At 52.1% G+C, this 19748-nt stretch overlaps 1 protein-coding gene and 1 long non-coding RNA gene across 4 annotated transcripts in view; one reads left to right on the top strand and one right to left on the bottom strand.

Moving 5' to 3' along the window:
- The window catches only part of GABRQ (gamma-aminobutyric acid type A receptor subunit theta), a 70584-nt gene extending 54670 nt beyond the window's left edge, over window positions 1–15914 (bottom strand). For both annotated transcript variants that reach the window (XM_027725044.2, XM_027725055.2), the window contains exons 1-2: window positions 15618–15914; window positions 11887–11975 (exon numbers count right to left, since the gene is read on the bottom strand). In XM_027725044.2, coding sequence (XP_027580845.1) covers window positions 11887–11975; window positions 15618–15697 — 169 coding nt within the window. In that variant the 5' untranslated portion in view covers window positions 15698–15914. The remainder of the gene's footprint in view (window positions 1–11886; window positions 11976–15617) is intronic.
- Window positions 15883–19378, top strand: LOC120322552. Of its 2 annotated transcripts, XR_005562327.1 has the most exons (3): window positions 15883–16039; window positions 16828–17000; window positions 17383–19378. It is a non-coding gene; the product is annotated as an uncharacterized LOC120322552 (long non-coding RNA). The 2 variants fall into 2 exon arrangements; XR_005562326.1 differs by having other exon boundaries at window positions 16828–19378.
- The last annotated feature ends 370 nt before the right edge of the window (window positions 19379–19748 follow it).

Raw genomic sequence — 19748 nt, 5'->3', positions numbered from 1 at the left:
TTCCCAATAAAGCCTTCCATTAGGGCTTTTGTTGGTGCCTCCCATCATCACCTCCCCATAACCACACGCTCAGTCCTCTCCTTACCCCATGAAGGGCACGTGGCTCTTGGGCTCAGCTCAGAGGCAGAGTTTTGGGGCTGCCCAGTGCCCAAGGCTCATGCTCAGTGGCAGTCAGGACAATTTACAGTGCGAGGAATGAGAAAATGGAGTGAGTCAGGCCTGAAAATATCATGACATCCACATGAAAATCATGAGTCTGCACTAGGAATCCTGAGAAGCAAAGCACACACACAAACAAGCCTCCCCTTTTCCGAATGTTAAACATGGGATTGTAAATTTTCATCCCTTAGTTTCTGAGGCTCTTGGACCTGCTTTGTTCAGGTCATTCTGCCCTTTTCTCCACAGTCTGAAGAAAGCAAAAATCTTACGAAATTCGGTGATGGCTGAGAATTGCAAGAGTTTAGTGGGAAAAAGAATTCAAGTTTCTAAGTTGTTCACTTCTGAGGGATTGACCCGTGCGCTGGTCAATCCCATCCACTATTTCAGTGAGGACTGATTCGCAAAAATGTCCTGGAAATTCAGCAGGACAAAAGTTGGGGTTGCATTTTACCCAAGAACCCCTTCATTAAGACATAAAACTAAGTGCCATTTGTTCACCAAAACAATTGATTTCACTCAGGATGCATGGATCAGTGGATCTTGCAGAGCTTTTACAGATATATTTATCTCCAGCGATTCATCAACAAAATAATCACACATTATTGAGTACTCACCAATTTTTTCTTTTTTTTCTGTGGCTTCAAAAACTAGCAAGTTGCTAGTGTGCAATAGGGAAGAAAAACATGTAGGGGAACTTGTGATGAATGTTCTATTTTTGCTATGAAAGGAGGATAAGAAGAAGAATTCAGCCCATAGCCTACCCTCTCCCTCAGTTCCAAAAATTTCCTAGCAGGATGAGACCCTTCTCCAGGGGGCAGGAGATTAGGCTTTCCTGGGCTCACATCCCAGCTGCCTGCTGAGCCTTGGTCCCAAATGCAAGCACAGGGTGATGAAGTGTCACAGGAACCAAGTCAGTCACACTGTTTTTTCCATTGCTCTTGGGCTGTGTCACAGAGAAAAGCCTCCCATGGCTTTTAGTGGCTGAAATGACTCTGTGGGTTCAGAGAGCTGAGTCTCACATGGGGACAGGGAAGGCTCTGGGTGTCCCTTCCTGCTGACAGACCCTGGTGGGATTCACTACAAAAGCACAGGAGTGAAAGCTGAAGGTAGTGCAATAACCAGGACACCTTCCCATTTTTCTATTCCATGGCACATTCATACACAGTGAATATATTATCTGCCACATACCATTTAAAAAAAATATTCGGCCAACAATCAAATTTACAAAATTTCAGGTTTTTTGGGAAGGACGTGGAGGAATGCCTTCCTGCTCCATCCACCAGAAGGGGAACTACTTGTGAACAAAATCAATGCCCATTAATTAAGAGCCTTTCCTATGGCTATACCCCTGCATTTCTCTGCAGCAAGGAGTGGGCTCATCTGCCTTTTCCCTGCGGGATTTCACAGGGCACCACAGTCAAAGGAAAGGTCTTGGTTTGCTTGGTTTGCTGACCAAGCAAAGGGCCAGAGTGCTGAAGGTGCTTAGGTCTGTTGTCACAAATAAAGAGAGTAACAGGAGGCAGAACTGCCCAGTGCCATTCCCTGTGCTGCCGTGGGTTTTCACTCTCATCCCCAACAAGCTGCCCCCTCTTGGTGTCCCTGAGGTGTGACATGGACCCAGTGGTGGCCCATCATCCCCCAGGTGGTGGGGAAGATTTGTTAGTCAATATTTGTAGAGCACAGGAGCCTTGCTGCTCTCTGTCACACAGAGCCCGTAACACCACTCGAGAACAAATTATATTCGTGCATAATCAACCCCACCTCCAGCTCAGCCCTGATTTGAGAACCCTTTTTGGCTAGTGATGATGTCCAGAGCAGAGAGAGCACAGCTTGATTTCCAGAGCCCAGGCTGAGCTGGCAGAGCTGGCAGGTAGAAATATCTTGTTTTGACTGGTAAACTGAGCAAGTTTGACATGGAAACCACTGAGGGAGAATAAATATGGAACAACAAGATGTAATTTTACAGAGGCTCTTTTCTAACTAAAACTGTACTCAGAGTCATCCCAGACTTGAACTAAGAGGTCCTGAGGTCTGGGGAGGGAAATTCTGGACACGGTAGGTTTGGTTGAGGCTTGACCCTGTCACAAGCAGGGACATCTATAAGCACACAATTACTTAACAGCACAATTCCTGCAGGACTGCAAAGAACAGGGAGGGGAGGGGGGGAAATATCGGAGAAGAAAAAGAGTTTTTAGCTCTGACACAGAACCAAGGATAAATGCCAAAACCAGAAAAACAGCCTATAGGAACTGTGTGATCAGTGTTTCCCAAACCAGCCTGGAATTCATACCCTGCTCAAAGCAAACAGCAGCGCTCCCACATCCTGGGAGGAAGGGCTGGCTGAGAAGAGCTCTGCTTCCTTCCATTTAGTGGGAACAGTATCCATCACTGGATCCTCAGAATACCTGTTTTTCTGACCAATCTGCTCATGCTATGGAGCTCCACCGTCCAACATTTCTCTTTCTCACATATGTGGTGTCAATTCCTTTAATGAACCTTCTGCCATCATTAAGCACATCATTTGTCTTGCCCATGTTTCTAGGAATGCTTTAACAAGTGCACGAAACATCAAGATATAAAGAAACACTTAAAAACCTCCACCAAGGGCTCTCTGCAAGAATGGATCTTGCAGGACCAAAGAAACCATCTTACATCCCTTCAGCCTGACACAGTAGTAGCCTCCAAATTTTTTCTTTGAATCAGATTTAGGTAAGAAAAGTGACGTGAACACAGAGAGACTCCTTCACGTCGCAGTAAAACTGCAGCATATTCCTTGGCTTTTGTATTTTGTCTTATATGGGTTGAAAATATTTTTTTACCTTACTGGGATACTGGGAGTCTTAGGAAATGAACAATGCAGGTGTGTAAAGCTGCTCTGATGAACAGCTCTAGGGCTGTGGGAATGTATTTTGAGTAATCAAAAGGACTTCTACTGATGGATTATACACTCTTTTTCTATTTTGCTTTCAGTGACAGTCCCTTGAAGGCAACTTTGCCAGCAGGAATAATCTCAGAAATGGTGAGTGTTATGTAGATGTTAGTCAAGGAAGAAGATGGGTCCAGGTGAGGTGGTAAACATCCTCCAGACTCGCCATAAACAACCATCTGCTTTCAGGCAGTTAATTAATTAAGAGGTATTGGAATTATTCTACTAATCAGTAACTCAAATGCATTGCATTTTGTTGTAAAAAATCTACGACTAAGAGTAGAGGCAAAATTAATGGAATAAATGCTTTGTTAAAATGATGACATCTTTCTTTTAAGAGGGATATCTGAGAGCCCTTTGCTGGCCACAGTGCACTGCCAAGGACCAGCTCCAGCAGTGCTGGAAAGCAGCTGTGTCAGGGCCTGAGCAGAGCTGCAGGGAGAGACTGCACCAGCCAAGGGTGAAGAGGAAGGAGAAGGGCAACCAGATGCAATTATGTGACACAGGCTTTGGCACGAGCACGAGAATCAACATCTCCTCCCGTTCCAGTGACAGTGTGCTGCGTAATGGATGACAGCAAAACTTCATGTTCTCCACCGGATACCAAACCCCAAAAACAATGCTTGGTACTGCCAGGCACAGCTCTAGGGCAGGCACATGGGTTGCTCAGAAACCCAAGACCAGTTTGACTCCGGGCTGAGGCTCAGGGGAACTCATCTCCGTTGCTGTCTTCAAAACACCACCCAAAAACTCCCTCCGCTGCTCTGGGCCAGAGATTCCTGTCTCTGAAGGAGGATAATAAGTGGGGCCACACATGAATGCACAAGTATGTTCAACATGCAGCAAGAGGTTCACAAGCTCTGTCACACCGGAGGAAGGTCTGATATTCTAGAATATTATGCACTCAAAAAAAAAAAAAAATTCATGAGAAAACAAAATGGTTGAAAGTTAGGTGGAAGGATGCCCAGTGCTGAATGGATGTTACAGAGCCAGTTCTTAATGAAACAGCCCACTGTATCCTTGTTCATTCCTTTTCCTTGTTTGACAGAGGATGGATTTGCTCTGAGGATGGTGCAGAGTAGCCATGCAGTGAGTGAGGGGGAAGCCTCCAGGAAAGGAAAGGTGTTTCTGTGGCTGAGCTCTGTTCTCCAGGACTGGATGTGTACAGGGGTTCCTGTGCAAGCCACCTAAACCTCACAGATTCCCGTGAACTCTCTGTGCCTCTCTCTTGGGGCACTGGGGCTGAACACTCACAGCTGTGGCTGAAATCAATAGGAGCTGTGCTCCAAACATGCATTGTCTGGCTACAGTGCTGCTCAGTATCCCGGAAAATCACATTTGGACTGGGCACCCCTCAGCAGGGGGAACCTTTGCCTTCTTGGAGGGGAGGTGTGAACATGTCCACGCTGTACTGGTGTGCTTGAAACAGTTATAAAAACAACTGATTGTGTGCTGTGAGCAGGTCTGAAAACAGAGCAGTCAAGAAAGCACAAGTCCAAGATGGTCTTTGACTGCTCAGTCCCAGGCTTTGCATCAGACAAGCACCTCACTCCAGTCTGGCTCAACCTGCTCCAGTCACCTGCTGTGACCGTGGTCCCCTCTGCCATGGTCCCAGCCTGTCCCCTTCTGGAATGAAGGGAATGGGGAAGGTCAGCTCCTTGTGTAAATGGCATCTCTGGTGTGCTCTGTAAGGGTGCTAAAGTGACTCTCAGACCTTGCCTCCTGATGAACCCTCACAAGGGGACCAAATATAGATCTGTGGAGAAACCCTAATTCTGGCTTTTATGAAGTCCTGCCTGTCTGACTTTACAGCCTCAAAGTCCCTTTCACAGCATGGATTTCCTATAAAAAGAGCAAAGTGAAAAAAATAGAAATTCCATCATGTGGCAATGTGTTAACATCCACATATGTCCCAAGAAGGACTGGATCCTTTCATTTCCTGCCACTTTAGTTAATGAAGTAAGACACAACAGCAGGAGGTTGTCATCTTCCTTCTGGATTAGCCCCAGAGAGGATGTGACCCATGGTCCAGAGCCAGGAGTCATATAAATTGGGGAGGAAGTGAGGGCTGCACAGCTGCAGCCAGTTTGACTGACCAAGAACGTCCTTTTCTTAATACTCTTTTTTTTAGGAAGTAAAATGGGACTACTGGCAGCCCTGGTGGCATATCCACCTTTTCTTTGGCCTTGAGTGACACTGGGGATTACAGACTTTTCAGACAGCTCGTGCCTCTCCTTCCTCAATTAATTCATTTCCCCAGCCTGATCCATAATTGCCCCTCTGCTTTCAAATCCAGAACTGCTCTTCTGCCCAGCCATGGCATAAGGGTGGAGGGGTGATATTTCCCACTGGAGTCAGGCCCTGTGAAGTGCAGCATTTCAGGTTAACTGTGTCCAATTCTGGGCAATTCCTCCTGCAGGCAGGGAAAGAGTCATCCCCGGTGGGATGAGAGCTTTCCTGCTAAGTCTCAATTCCCTGCCCCAAAAGAGTTGGCTCAAGGCATCTCAGAAGCAAAGGGAAAATTGAATCTGGCTGCTCTGAGATTTAAACATTTTTGCCACAGAAGAGGAGGGGAAGAGAGCTGGAGGGCTGGGAACTAAACCCTAGAAAGGCAGGTTTGCAGCTCCTGTGGTTCCCAGGACAGGCAGCCCAGGACCTGCACCCACTGCCCTCTTTCAGCCCCACACCCTGGTCCTCCTGCAGCAGCATCAGTGCTCTGGGATGCTGTCTTGGCACCAGAGGCAGCAGGGCCACAGCCCTTGTGCCAGCCAGGTTGCTGGTGGCCCTGGGTGCCCCTCTGCTACTGCACATGGGCCAGCCCTGCCATGGGTGCTCCCAGATTCATCCTCCAGCATTTTGGGAGAGAAAAAAACACCCCACCCCATCATGTACACGCCTTGGCTTGGTCTCAGGAATTTCTGAATCATTTTTCCTAAAATTCCCCCCCGCTCCCCATCAAAAATCTAGGCAAGGTAGCTGCATGGAAAAAACACAGCCTTACACGCAGTGGAAAACAGGGACATTTTCGGGAAGCCTTGACAACGTGCAATACCACCAGCCTTGGCTAGGTAAGAAACCAAATTCCCATTCCTGCCAGCCCAGGGCCATAAAGACCAGCTGTTTCCCAGGCACACAGGGCTGGTGGGCCAGGTTTTGGGCCCCCCTGTGTCCTGCTGCATCCATACCAGCCTGCCAGCCCTCCAGCTCTGGAGCCCTGAACTACTGACGATGCTTCACTGCAACACTTTATGCATCAGCAATCATTTATTTTTACAGTTCTGGCTTTCAAGTGATGCTGTTACACAGGGAAAGACTGAGGATTTCATCCCCAGGTCCACTGAATTTGGAGTGGCCTTTGAAGGAGAGATGCTGGGGAACAAACAGGATGTGGGGGCAGGCTGGGCACCCCAAGAGGGTGGAGGTGTGATGGAGCAGAGAGGAGCTGAGAGCAGGAGGGGCAGGGGACAGAAAGGAGGAAGGCCAGGATATTGCAGCTCAGGAGGGGTTGGAATGGCCAGGGAGAGTGGTGGGACTGAGCAAGGGTGACGAGAGCTGGGAAGCCAGGTCCTTGCCACAGAGCAGGTGAGGAGCAGGACACAGGCTCATTTCAATCCAAGACCCCTTAAAAACTAATTGGGGAAGTTTGAATTAAAAATGGTGCAGGGAAAGCTGCTGGATCCATAGGCATGAAAACACAGGATTTACTGTGCAATCCCAAGGGCTTTCTGGTCATCCTGTTTTTCACCAGGCATTTTCAGGCACACTGTGTGTGCCACCCAGGGCAAACATTAGGAATCCTGCACTCTAGGTGGGCTGGCAGCAAGGAGTAGAGAATGCCCTCACCTTGCTTTTGGATACCAAGGTCTGCAAATGATGCTGGAGAACCATAAAGGGCCATCTGCTTGGAACTCTTGAAAAGTTTTGGGCTGGAAATGTTGCACCAACAGAGAGCAGCTGAGTCACTGAGCTGATTTGGGATCTTCCTGCCATTCCTTCATAGCCTTCTCTACCCTGGGGCAATATGGTCTTCTTTTGCTTTCTTTTTCCTTTTTTTTTTTTCTCCTATGGAGCTAATGCTTCTCAAAGTGAGTGCCTAAGAGCACTTACAAGAACCAGTGTGCTGCTCTGAAAGCTCCCTCTCTCCCCTACCCACGGCCCTGCAGTGCTTCCCAGACATTATCTGCAGCATTCCCTGCTCATCCAGTCCTAAATCGTGAGCATCCTGCTTGTCTTGTGGTATAATTATTGTGCTATAGAAATTGTCCCTATACTGTCCATACCTCAAGCCAGGGCCAGCTGGATGGCACCCACCTGGGATTTGATCTCCCTGTGAGATACATTGTCCTGTTCCAAAGACCATTTGGTCTGCATTGTTGCTGATCTTGCAGTACCAGGACTGAGATTTCCCTCTTGGAGCCCTGGCTTGATCTTGCTCCTGTCCTGCAAATCCCTCATCAAAGGAGTTCCAGATCCCTATCACCACCCTGGCCAGACCCCTTAGACCTGCTTTGCCCTTTCAGTCCCAGGCCATCTCCGTGCTCAGCCCGTGAAAACTGGGCTCTGTGATCCCTGACACTGTCCCACATCTCTCCAACACGATGTGCTGCTCTAGGGCTTGGGAACTGTGGCTGAGGCATAAGAGGGGTCTGTTCAGGGCTGCCCAGGATGGAAGGTTCATCACCTGTTCCCCAAGGGCTGATGTACCTGGAGACCCTTCAACACCAGCCCCTCCACCTCACCCTCGGGCTGCCTCCACCGAGCCAGGATGGCTTTCTAGAGGAGTTGCTCCCAGATTTTTCCATCAGCTTTCCCCCGTTGTGTCCCCCCTGTTCAGCCCAGCTCCCCAGGTGAGCACAGAGCCCTCATTGCCATGGCACTGCCCCTGAGAGCCGACCTGCTCCTGGGCCTAATGGGTTTCCAAGGGGGTGGGGGAGAGGGAGAGGAGTGAGTGGCTGATGCTTCTCAGCCACTCAGCTCGGCCCAGAGCTAACGAGGCATCTCAAAATTAAAAAGTGAACTGCAATCCCCAGCAGGCCTGTCCTCCTTTTGGCATTAGTCGGAGTTCTCTTTCTCTCTCAAAAAAAGAGGACTGGGGAGCCGTGAGATGCATTTGGAGCCGTGGAAGCACCTCATCCCTGGAAGGGTGGGGGTGCTGGCACGAGGCAGACAGCCTTGGAGCTGCTGTGCCATGGGAGCAGTGGCTCTTTTAGACAGGCTGTGAGGTGCAGGCTCACCCTTGAGGTGATGGTACACGGGAACAGGCTCTTCCAGTGCCTTCACATCCAAAGGTCCCTCCTGCTCTATGGGCAGCAACCACAGCTGTGTAGAGGAGGCACCCCAGGGTGTGGAGGTGGCACCCTGCCCACAGGGCTGAGCAGATGGGGACAGTGCAGGGTGATTGCCACTGGGCACTGATGTGGGGGGAGGATGGCAAGAAGGAAACAACGCTGCTGGAGGAGGAGAACGTGGGGAAAGCAAGCAGGGAAAGAGCGGAGAAGGGAGGAAGGGAGGGCAGCCTGGTTTATTGCATTTCTCTGGTGGGAATCTGCCTGGGAAGGACTTTTCTGTGCCCACAACTCTGGGATGCCCAGCACTGGCTGCTCTGACCTTCCTGCCCCCAGTGCCCTCATCCTTGAGCCACAGAGGGCCGAAGGCTCTGGCTGGTAGAGGTGCTGTCTGGAGCAGCTTAGCCTGGCTCACAGGCAGCTGAGTGGCAGATGTTTTGCCCTAGACCTGTCCACTCCCACAGGCAGCTGCCTGTCCAGTCCCCTGTCACTGCTGGGCCAGCCCTGAGACAGCTCCATGACATTCCTCCAGGGCATGTGGCTCCAAGCAGGACCTGCCACCCCTCTGAGGTGCTGTTTTGGCCATTCCTAGCTCACCTTCACAGGTTTTCCCAGGAGAAGAACACAAGCAGGTGGAGGGATCATCTCCCCCAGCAGAGATGGCTTACACCCATTTTGCCCAGCTGGAAGGCAGAGGAGGGGTGGCAGGACAGTCCAGGTGGAGCACAAGGTGGGCTGCAGGGCAATGTCCTGGAGAACAGCCCAGGCCTCAGCCCAGTTCCACATGTCCCTGAGAGGTAGCAGGGCTGCATAAACACACAGGTTCCAGGGCTTTACCCAGGGTGTGCCTTTTCCATGGAATCATATAATATCCTGAGTTGGAAGGGACCCACAAGGATCATTGAGACCAACTCCTGGCCCCACACAGGACAACCCAAGAATCCCAGCATGTGCCTGAGAGTGTTGTCCAAATGCTCCCTGAGCTCTGGCAGCCTTGGTGCTGTGCCCACTGCCCTGGGGAGGCTGTTCAGTGCCCAACCACCCTCTGGGGGAAGAACTTTTACTTAATATCCAACCTTACCCTGCCCTGACTCAGATTCATGCTGTTCCTTTAGGTCCCATCGCTATTCCAGCTGCACACAACTTACTGGGGGGAATTCCACCCTCTCCACAGTAGGACTGTGGATGAACTGGAAGCCACACAGAGTTAGACACATCCTGGTGTGATCTCACAGGATTTCTCCTAGTAGAGGGTTCAGTGAAAAATCTCAGGGAACTGGTGAGCTCTGGGGACAGCAGTGGTGCAAGGAAACATGCACCCCTTTCCTCTGGGCTCGTAATGCCAGTGATCTCCAGCTTCCAGGCTCATGTCTCAGCCCAGCTGTAAATGCTGCAGGGGCAATTTTGTCCAGATAAGCTTGTCCTCAGGGAGAGGGGGACCAGACATGCTGACAGTCTGGGCATTCCTGCACACCCAGCACCAAAGGCACAGCCACTGGTGCTCCCCAGCAGGACTTTGCACTCATGAGCAAAGGGAAGGACAAGAAAGGGTGAAGGGCAGCAGCGAGGTGATGACAGGAAAGAGGGTTATTGTCATATTTCTATTTCTTTGCTTGAGTGAGGGGAAATGCAATTTGTATTTGGGAATTCAGGGTAAAATCAAATAAAACACGGCGGTTGCCCAAACCCATCCGTTTTGTAGCCCGGAAGGAGGCGGTGCCTGCCCAGCCCAGCCTGAGCACCGCACGGATCCAGCAGGGCCAGCAGAACCGCCGGCTCCCAGCCCTGCCCTGCCCTGCCCGGGCTGGAGGAGGGGCTGGTCCAGGTCCTGGGGGGCAGCTGGATGCCCTGGGGACCTGGCAGTCGGGGCAGACAGGATCTGAAATGAGCCTGGGCTGCTGGACCTGCAGCCCCACGGCTGCCCCTGCGCCCCCTCTGCTCTGTGCCTCTGCGGAGCCGGATCACCTACTGTGTTACTGTATCACAATCATCTCCGCGCCTTACAAAGATGGTTTTCTTCCAGTTTTGTGTCATCTCCGCAGTTCTCCCCCTCATAAAATGTGACTGCACCAATTTCTGTGATCAGGGCCGGTCAGGTAACAGGGACATTTCATGTTTCCCAGACAGAGCTTTTAAATCAAACCCATCCATATCCCAAAGGAGAGAGGGGAGCGGGGGAACTCCTGTTTCCTTGCAGGATGCTGCAGGCCCCTCCAAAGCGACTCCCCACTGCACTGAGGTGACCTCCCAGATGCTTCTGAGCACTCTGGAGGGATGAGCATCTCCCACCCCACAGCCCTCCCTGAGGCCAGTGTCCAGCAGCACCTAGTGCTGCCACCTGAAAGACCCTGTTCCACCCCAGGATGGAACAGAGAGGCAAGGGCAGTGGGAATGGTGTATGTGGGGATGGAAGGCAGTCTCTGCTATGGGTAAGGGGTGGTGAATGAGAGGGGGAAGGTTTGGGTGAGGTGCAGGACACCAGAGGTTTCAGGGTGGGACGGGTTCTGTCATGCAGTTGTGGGAAACTGCAACACACTGGGGTGGCTTCAAAACCTGATGAAATCAGTGAAGATACTCCTCCACTCCCACCTTCAAGGAACTATGGATCAGGCCTTTGGGGAGAAAACTCTTCCTTTGAATCACCATATAATTGGCCTTGGCCTCTCTTCCCCTGGAGAACACAAGCATGAATCTGTTTCCCATCAGTCAGCAGGAGAGGGACATCTCGATCTGTACCTGTCCTCCTGCGGGCTGAACATCCCCAACCCCACACACCTCCTCGGGAGGAGGAAGTAACATTGCCAAGAAAAGGCATAAACCAGCCAATCTTGGCAGGCTGAAGTCCTCCAAATCCCCCTCCCTGTGCAGTCAGCTGTGCTTCTCCACTGCCTGCTCCTCTCCAAGAAATGAACCTCAGCTGGACCTCAGCTGTGCCCAGGAGTGCAACGGTACCCAAGGATTTTCCATGTTTTGTCCCTACCAGGCAGTTGCCATTCTCCTTTTTGACCATAGGACACAAGAGAGGAACTGCAGATCCTTGCACCTTCTACTGAATAGTCACCAGCTCCCCAGGGAATATTTTATCCCATATTGTTGCTGAGGAGGCAGCCTTGCAGACCATGCAACAGCCCTGCCAGCAACCACCCCTACCCTCCACAGGGAAAAGAGCCAAAATATCTGGCATTGGGAACAGAAGTGGAGGAGGGATGACTTGTCTGTGATGGTGGAAAGTTTGGAGTGGAGGAAAAGCTGGGTGAACCTATCCCAGTAAAATATCCCCAGAAGGATCACACCACGGCCAACCCACCTGTGTGCAGAAATGGGTGACGGTGGAAGGAGAAGAGCCAGTGAGAGGAGAAGGGAAACCAGGAGGTGAGAAAGAAATGTGAGGGAGAAGGGAAGAAGGACATAAGGGCAAGAAACAGGAGAGGGTTGGAGCATTCCAGGAGGTTGGTCTGTGCAGCACTGGCACACCACAGCCCCCGCTCTGCCCCCCCACAAGCAGTGTCACCATACCTCCAAAGTCAGGCCTGAGGCGGACATCGTAGCCCTTCAGCAGTTTGTCCACAATCTCTTTCACCACAGAAATATTTCCAGTGGATGGGCTGAAAGACAAGAGAAGAGAGTTTCTGTCACCCCGTGTGCCACTGGCCGCTTGGGCAGGGGTCCTGGCCAGGCAGCATCCTTCACATCCCAGGGCACCAACACACCCCTGTGTGCTACAGATACCCCAGCCACGGGCAGAGCCTCCCTGTTTTCTTTCTCGCTTGTGTTTTCTGTCCTTGGCACAGCTCTCAGCCCCCAACCTGCACACAAGCCCTGGCCACGCTGGGTTCTTGCTCCTGGTCTCACACTACACAGCACAGACTTGTCTTGCCCTGAGGTCCTCACTATACAATGTCCCCACTGCACAAGTGCCCCCCAGCAGGCCCCCTGCACCATCACACACCCCAGTGCAACCTCTGCTTCTCACTACATGCAGGTGTTTCTTCATATTATTGAAGTAAAAGAGAAAACAACACTCCTTTTTTTTTTCATACAGCCTCAACATACGGCTGATCTTTGGCATGTAAGAATTTCTGTCACTCAGCATCACCGTGACTTCTTAGCAACGCAGATCAAGAGGCAGAGACAGGGAGGGAGAGTCCATCTTTCCCTCTGTGTGCCAGAGCAGCAATCCTTTCCCTCCCAACCCTTTAAGTTGCACAGAGGGGGGGACAGCCGTCCTCCCTAACACCAATCCAGCCTTTATAGCAGGAAGGGAGCTCTCTCTAAAATCAGCCCAAGAGCCAAACCGAAACCGAAGGTGGGAAACCAGAAAGCAGGGGATGCTAAAAATATTGAACCTATTCAGTGCTGCGGGGTAAATCGGTTTTCTGCCTGAATACCCAGCCTCTGTGCCACCCTCGTCCCCTGCTTTGCATGAGAATAGAGACCCTGCCGGTGACAACCGCTGCTCTTTGCAGTCACCCACCACAACAGCATGTCTCCCTGTCAACACCGCCTCCCACATCCATCCCAGTCAGGCTGGAAAGCTGCACCAGAGCACTGCCTCTGCCAGCCAGCCCCCTGCCTCGCTGGGCACGGGGGTTTGGCTTGACATGTCTGTGTATCTGCACACACAGACAGACAGACGTGCTGTCCCCGCTGTGGGGGGGGTGGTGTACGGACTCCCTGCCTGTGCACATGGACATGCAGACACATGAAAGCACTGGAGCTCAGGGGGCAGTTGAGGGATGTGCACAAACCTGTGTGTGTGATCACAGTCCAGTCAGTGACTGGAGGTGACTGGAGGTGACAGTGGGTGCAGACCTTGCTCCACTGGGATATGATGAGACACTGGGCTGCGGACACAATTTATGCAGGAGCACAGAAGCAGGCATTGGTGGGTGCCTGAGGCTGGGTTCCCAGGTGCCCAGGCTCTCCACAGAGGTGTGGGTGGAGGCATGTAGGATCACTGGGGAGTCAATCTGGGAGTGTGTGTGTGCAGGGATTTCTCAGCCGGACAGGGATGTGCAAAAGTGAGACAGCACACACACTTCCCAGGCCCAGCTCTGGTGCATGGACAAACCATCGAGCACTTGTGCTGTGTCTGAGCTCTGTTCCTGAGCATGCACCTGAGTGTGGTACAGCTCTTCATTGAAAAGGCCAGAAGTTGCACACAGGTGGGCATTTTCACAACACTGTGTCGAGGCTTGCAAGGTCCACTTGCACCTGTGGATTTCCCTGCAGTATGTGGGGATTTGCAGCATGCTTATGTACTGTCACTGTGGGTTACTGATAGTGTGCACCAGCATTTGTTCATGACTAGAAGCCGTTCCTACAGGTACATAGATTTCCATGTTCATAGGTTTCCATATTCATAATATGGACACTATGTATTTCTCAGGGGATTTAAACACTTCTGTTTAGCTTCCTACAGGACATAAACTCAGGAAGAAGTGTTACTTCTTTAATATAGGCAGGGAAACTGAGACAGAGACAGTAACCAATGTGCCAGGGGCCCTGCAGAGTGGAAAGGGGGATACAGGGGGTCTTTCTTCCTCAGCAGCTACAAGTTGGCCTAGTGAGGGAACAAACTGGCATCATGGTTAAGGGCAAGGTCTTTTCCCTCTCAGCGCTCCTTTTGATCCAAAAAGCCACATCCCTCCTGCTGAAGAGGCAAGTCGTGCGTTTGCCCAGCTGTGGGCGAGCAGCTGCATGTCAGAGCTATTCCTGGCAAATGTGGGTCTGCATCCGCTCAGGGAGCGCGCACATCCAGCCCGTGAACTGAATTCTGGAGTGCCGTGTCCCTGATTCCGTGTGGGTGGGCATGTGCTTTGCATATATACACGTACACTTGCAGCCAAGCATCTACATACATGCGGCCCGTGCTGCTGGCTGGGGGGTGTGGGAGTAGCCGAAGGCATGTGCACACGGGAGAGTGTTTTGTCTCTGAGCCGTGCGCGGCCAGACGGGCAGGCTGCAGGTGAACATCTCGAGCAGGTCTGAACACACATGCAGAGACAGGGGGTCCGCCGTGGGCATCATTCTGCACACATTTCCTCGGACCGTGCCCCCGGGCACGCCTGCCTGTGTGTCCCACACAGCGGGACCACGCGTGGATGGTGTGGGCAAGGTGGGCGTCCGTCTGCGCATGTGCGTGTTTATAACTATGGGAACCCAAATCTGGGCATCATCCTCAGCCCCGCAAGGCTGTGCAGGGACCTGCGTGTGTGCGCTGGGAACGCGCTGCTCCCTGTGCACGGCTGGGCAAGGAAATGCCACAGCACCACCTCCCCAAGCTCCTCGGCAGGCTCGGTGCACACCCGGCGTCAGCAGCGGGGTACAAACCCACCTGCTCGCCTGGGCGAGGAGGAGGAGGCAGCGCTACTCCTGCGTGTGAAGGCGGTGGATAAGCACCGTGTGGGAGCAAACAGGTGTGCTCTGTGCACCTCGTCCAGGCTGGATGGGTGCCTGCCCCTCCGGCTGCCTGCAGCACTCGCGGCGCTCAGGGCACGCGGCAGGAATAGCTGCGGCTGGGGTACGCAGGGCATCCAGTGCCAGCGTTCAGGGTGCCATGCAGAGCAGGTAGAGCGTGCCGTGCCCTGGGTAGTGACACACATGCGTGTGCACCCGGAGGGGGGCGGATGAAGGCGCACACGCGGGGATGGATGGGGAGGGACGGCACCCACAGACCGCGGGGCTGCATGCCATAAATCTGCGCGGAGGCACGGCCGTGGGCATCGCCTCCGGAGCACCGCAGAGCCGGGGCTGTGGCACGGCACGGCTGTGAGTGTGGCTGCGTGTGCGCTGCGTGTGTGCGGGCACAGGCACGGCCGAGGCAGCGAGCGCTGTGCCCGGCGCGGCTGCACAGAGCGCGGTGCCAGGCGCTCCTGCGGCTCCCACAGACACCATGTTCCCCGGGAAAACGCTTCGGTTTACCATTTCCCCCCCAGGCTGAGTAGGGGGGAAGGGGAGAACACACACACACACGCACACGCACACACACACACACACACACAAGTGGGCTGCGAGGTGGGCTCCGTCTGCAGAGTGTGCTCCACATCTCATGTATGAGCATCCCTCCTCCTCCCCCTAAAACGACACGGACCGGGAAATAACAATAGCGGGCAGCAGGGGAAGCAATTTGGGGAAAGAACCCCCTCCCCTTTGCCACATACAGATCGATGGAGAAAACCCCAAACACCACAAACAAATCCTGTGTCAGCCCCCCTGTCCCTGCAGCCTGAGATCGCAATCCTTACCTTTGCGCACAGCAGGCGAGACAAAGAGCTGCTAAAGCAGAGACAATTCCACTCAATCTGTCTGCCTGAAATGTCCACATTTCCACAAAGACGAAGAATGAAAAAAAAAATCTTTGGAGGGGAGGGGAAAGAAAGATGGATCTTCTGAAATCCCCCTCCAAAAAAAGGGGGGGAGGGAAAAAAGAAACCAACCCCCCCCCCAGTTAATGATTTCCTAGAGAAAAAGTATAATGAAAAAACCTAAAAAATGTGGGGGAAAAATACCCCCCCCTTCCTTCAGTGCCAGTCAAAGAATTCGTTTCTTCTTCCTTTCAGCATCCTCTCAACAAGAGACATCCTCTGGCAATGGAGAAAATCCCAAGAGAAAGCAAAATAAAATGCCCCAAAATGGGCTCAGCAAAATGTGAAATCGAATCTCACAGGTACGCAGAAGAAAAAGAAGAAGAAGAAAAAAAATAATTAAAAAAAAAAAGGAAAAAAAAAGAAAAAGAAAAAAAAAAAACAACTCAGTGTCCCCTGAGCACTCCACTTGGATTATTTTTCCTCCTGCTCTTTTGCCATCCGGTTCTGCAGATGTTGCATGGCTCCTGCTACCCACCTTCAGAGAGGAGGAGGAGGAGAAAGAGCGTGTGTGTGTGTGTGTGTGTGTGTGTGTGTGTGTGTGTGTGTGTGTGTGTGTGTGTGTGAGGGAGGACGTGTGAGTTTTCTAGCGATAGGGTTTTATTCTGGATTTTATCTATTTGCTCCCCCTTCCTCTTTTATTTTCCGAGGGGGAAGGGGAAGCAGCCCAGCCCCACCGTGCCGTTATTTTATTTTAGGGAAATCTCGGGCTCGTCACTCGAGAGGTTTTTGTGAAAGGGTTAAAAAGGAAAAAAGGAAAAACAAATGCAACCCAGAAAATAAATAAATACATATATGCATGTGTAGAAAATAAATAAATCCCTGTCTGTGGAAAGTGCTGCTCTCCGAGGGAGGGCTGGATGTCTCCCTAGTGCTGTTGCCGCAGCTCCTGTGGAGTTTTGCTGCTCATTGCAAAGTCACAAGAGGAGGGGAGGAGAGAGAGAGTTTGTGGTTGGGGAGGGGGACTCTCCGGACAAATTGGGATCCTGACGTCATGGCTGACAACATTAACCCCTGCTGGCTTGCAGAGGGGATGGAGGAGGTTTTTTGGTTGTGCTTTGCTGTTTTGCTTTTATTTTTTTTCCCCCAGGGAGACGGGAGCAGGGAAGATGGTGGGAAAGGTGATGGCATTTTGGCAAGCAGGGGGATGCACCTGGACAAGAGTGGCTCGGCTGTAAGTGCTGGTGGGTGCCGTGGTTGCCTGAAACAGTGTGATCAGCAAAGGCTGAGCTCCTTCCTTCAGCCACAGAGATGAAAAATAAGGTGATTTACTGAGACTGTCTCCATGCCATGGGGCAGAATGGCCTGGTGGCCTCCTCCTGGGGAAGATCTGAAGACTCTGGTGGGGCTGAAGACTTCCCCAGACCAGGGAAGCCCAGTTCAGCAGGGATGCTCAGCTCTCCCTGAAGGGTGCTGTGTTATGCATACAGTAGAATTTGTGGAAAACGGGGAGCTTGAACTTCCAGAAATGCTGTTGAGGATCAGCTCCTGGTGCTGTGTCTGACTGCTGAAATGGTAACAGCCCTTGAGATTGTCACAGCCTCCTGTGCATCAGCTTCCGATCTTTGCCTTAAAAAAGTAATATAATTAAGGAACCCTGCATCAGGCATGCAGGAGGGTGTTACCATGAAGGATTTTTTCCTAGGAAAAGGAGATCCAGCAGCACTTTGAATGCAGAGCAGAAGCCATGGCTCAAGGAGGAAACATCCAAGCTCTTGTTCCAGGACCGTCCTGGATGCCATTTGCTCTGTGCCTGCCCGGCAGCTCAGAGCCCTCTGAGCAGGTAAGTCTCCCCTCCCCTGGTGCTGGCTTACACCTGCTGTGGGGATGGTCTCCAAAGCCCTGTGGGCCAAGAGGGCAGAGCAGATGTGTCACTGCAGCTGGACGGGACAAGGTCCAAAATGCCCCTGAAGAGGCCCAGGGCCACTGGGCAGCACCTCTGTCCTGCCTTTCCCTATGAGGAGGTCTGCCCCAGCCCCAGCTGGAAGAATCCTTGGCTCTGGGGTTCCTAATGCTCCTTTTCCTCACGTTTGGCTTGGCTCTACATGGTTTCCTCATCAGAGGCACGCCACAGATCACACACTCCCAATCTCCTTCTCCCAAACAGAGGAGCAGAGAGTGACCCTTTTAAAGAGCTTCCTCTTTGCATGCCAGACTGAACTGTTGCAATGCAGAGACACTAAACCAAGGAAGAGCTGGGCTGTGTGGTGTTCTGTCCTGGTGTCACTGCAGGAAGGTCCTGGGGGTAGCAAACGTGGGGTTTGTGGGGAAAAGGAAGGCTCAGGGAAGGTTTTGCATGTACAGTGATGCTGTGCTAGAACAGGAGGGGAAAAGATCTTCTCACCTGCTGCTGAGGCTGGTGGAGAATATTCTCTGCTTGGTTTAGAGCCTGGACCACCCCTGCTCCTCCAGACTTCCATGACTAAAGCCCCAGAGTGCTCTCCAGTGTTTTCTCAAAGACCAAAGCAGGTCAGTGGCACTTGTCACATGCCAGGGAATGTGTCTGCCCATGTGGAGTCAGGAGTCAGGATGCAGCATGCTACCGAGAAGTTTGCACTGCAGACCACTCTCTGTGGCCTCCCAGGCTGCAGTTAGTGCAGAGACTCCACCAGGACATCCAGCTTGGCTGGTGATACTTCACTGCATCGTGAAGCCCAAAGCAACTGCTGCCTGTCTGGGCTGTCCGTGCTGGCCCAGCACTGTGTCCTCAGGATGTTCCTTGGCTTCAACAGGCCCCATGTCAACCCCCCCAGAACCTCATGGCTCCTTCATTCCTGTGGTCCCCTCATTCCCGTGGCTCCCTGATTCCTGTGGCTGAAAGAGCCTAAAGAGCTCCCCTTTTCCCAAACAGCTGTGGGGAGATGGGCCAAAACAACAGGGTTTCCCCATGAGCCTGTTGAAGAGGAGGAAGCAGCCCAGTAGATCAGGGCTGTGCTTGGTAAGGCTCAACCCCAGCTTTAAAAGCAGCTGGTCCCACCTTTCCCACAGGCCAGTTTGTCTCCAGTGCCTCAGATGGTGTGGCTGGCAGTGCAGGGCACAGCCAGCCATGGCAGGGTCCTGCAAGATCTCTCCATGTGCACAGGTAGCACTGGGAGCCCTGAGCCTGGGAGGAGCTGGTGGTGCCTCTCAGGTGCCTGCTGTTGTACAGGTACAGTATTTACCTCCCTTCTGCTGCCAGCACACTGGTCTCCTGACAGCAGTGAGTTTCTGAAGCATTTATTCTGAATTAAGCTGCTGGGTACCAGGGAGGAGCTCTTGGAGAGATGAGAAGAAGCATTTGCCTCTGGGCACCGGCGGCCCCATTTAGCCCCTCCTGGTCCCTTCCTTTTCTGGCCCCTCGGCACTGCTCTCTCCCACCAGCTATGATTGCATGTTACTGGCAGAAAAGGTAAGTGGGAAGCAAATGTCAGAGGCATACATGAAGAGGAAAAATTATGCTCACAAATGGTGACATTTGTGCTTGCAAGTTCACCCAGTCGGGAGCAGAAACCGTGTCACATGAATTATCTGACCACTCAGCCACAACGGGACACTCTGGGAAGCCGATTGCTTGGCAGTAAATGCAGTCAAAGAAGCTGTTGTGTGCTCCTGAATAATCTACCTGAAGCCATGTTCTTGAATAAAGGACTGCTTTGGAATTAGTCACCCGTCTCTGCTGAGTCTCATTAAGGCTGATGCACACAGGTACGTGACGATGCTCGCTGAGGTGTTTGCGTCCTGCCCTCCGAAAGGTGGGCATCCTTGAGCCCCTCCCAGAATCCCAAATGCTGTGTCTCCTGCTCCTGCCAGGGGCTGTCTGATCTCCAGTGAGAGCCCAACAGTGACTTTTTCTGAAGTTGATATTTTGAGTCTCAAAAGAGGTGTGAGAGGCTGCTGGAGATGACGTGCCGTGGCCGTGATCATCCTGAAGAGGCCGTGGAGGATTGTGTTTGTGGCCATTTGCTGTCCTCCACTATTAAATCATTCATTTTCACTCCTTAATCTCCTTTCACTCTTACTTGTTGCTCTGCT

Source organism: Pipra filicauda, unplaced genomic scaffold (assembly GCF_003945595.2).
Source record: "Pipra filicauda isolate LSUMZ 115617 unplaced genomic scaffold, ASM394559v2 scaffold9_size5747161_pilon, whole genome shotgun sequence".
Lineage (NCBI taxonomy): Eukaryota > Metazoa > Chordata > Aves > Passeriformes > Pipridae > Pipra > Pipra filicauda.
This window is presented reverse-complemented; position numbering and strand designations above follow the sequence as displayed.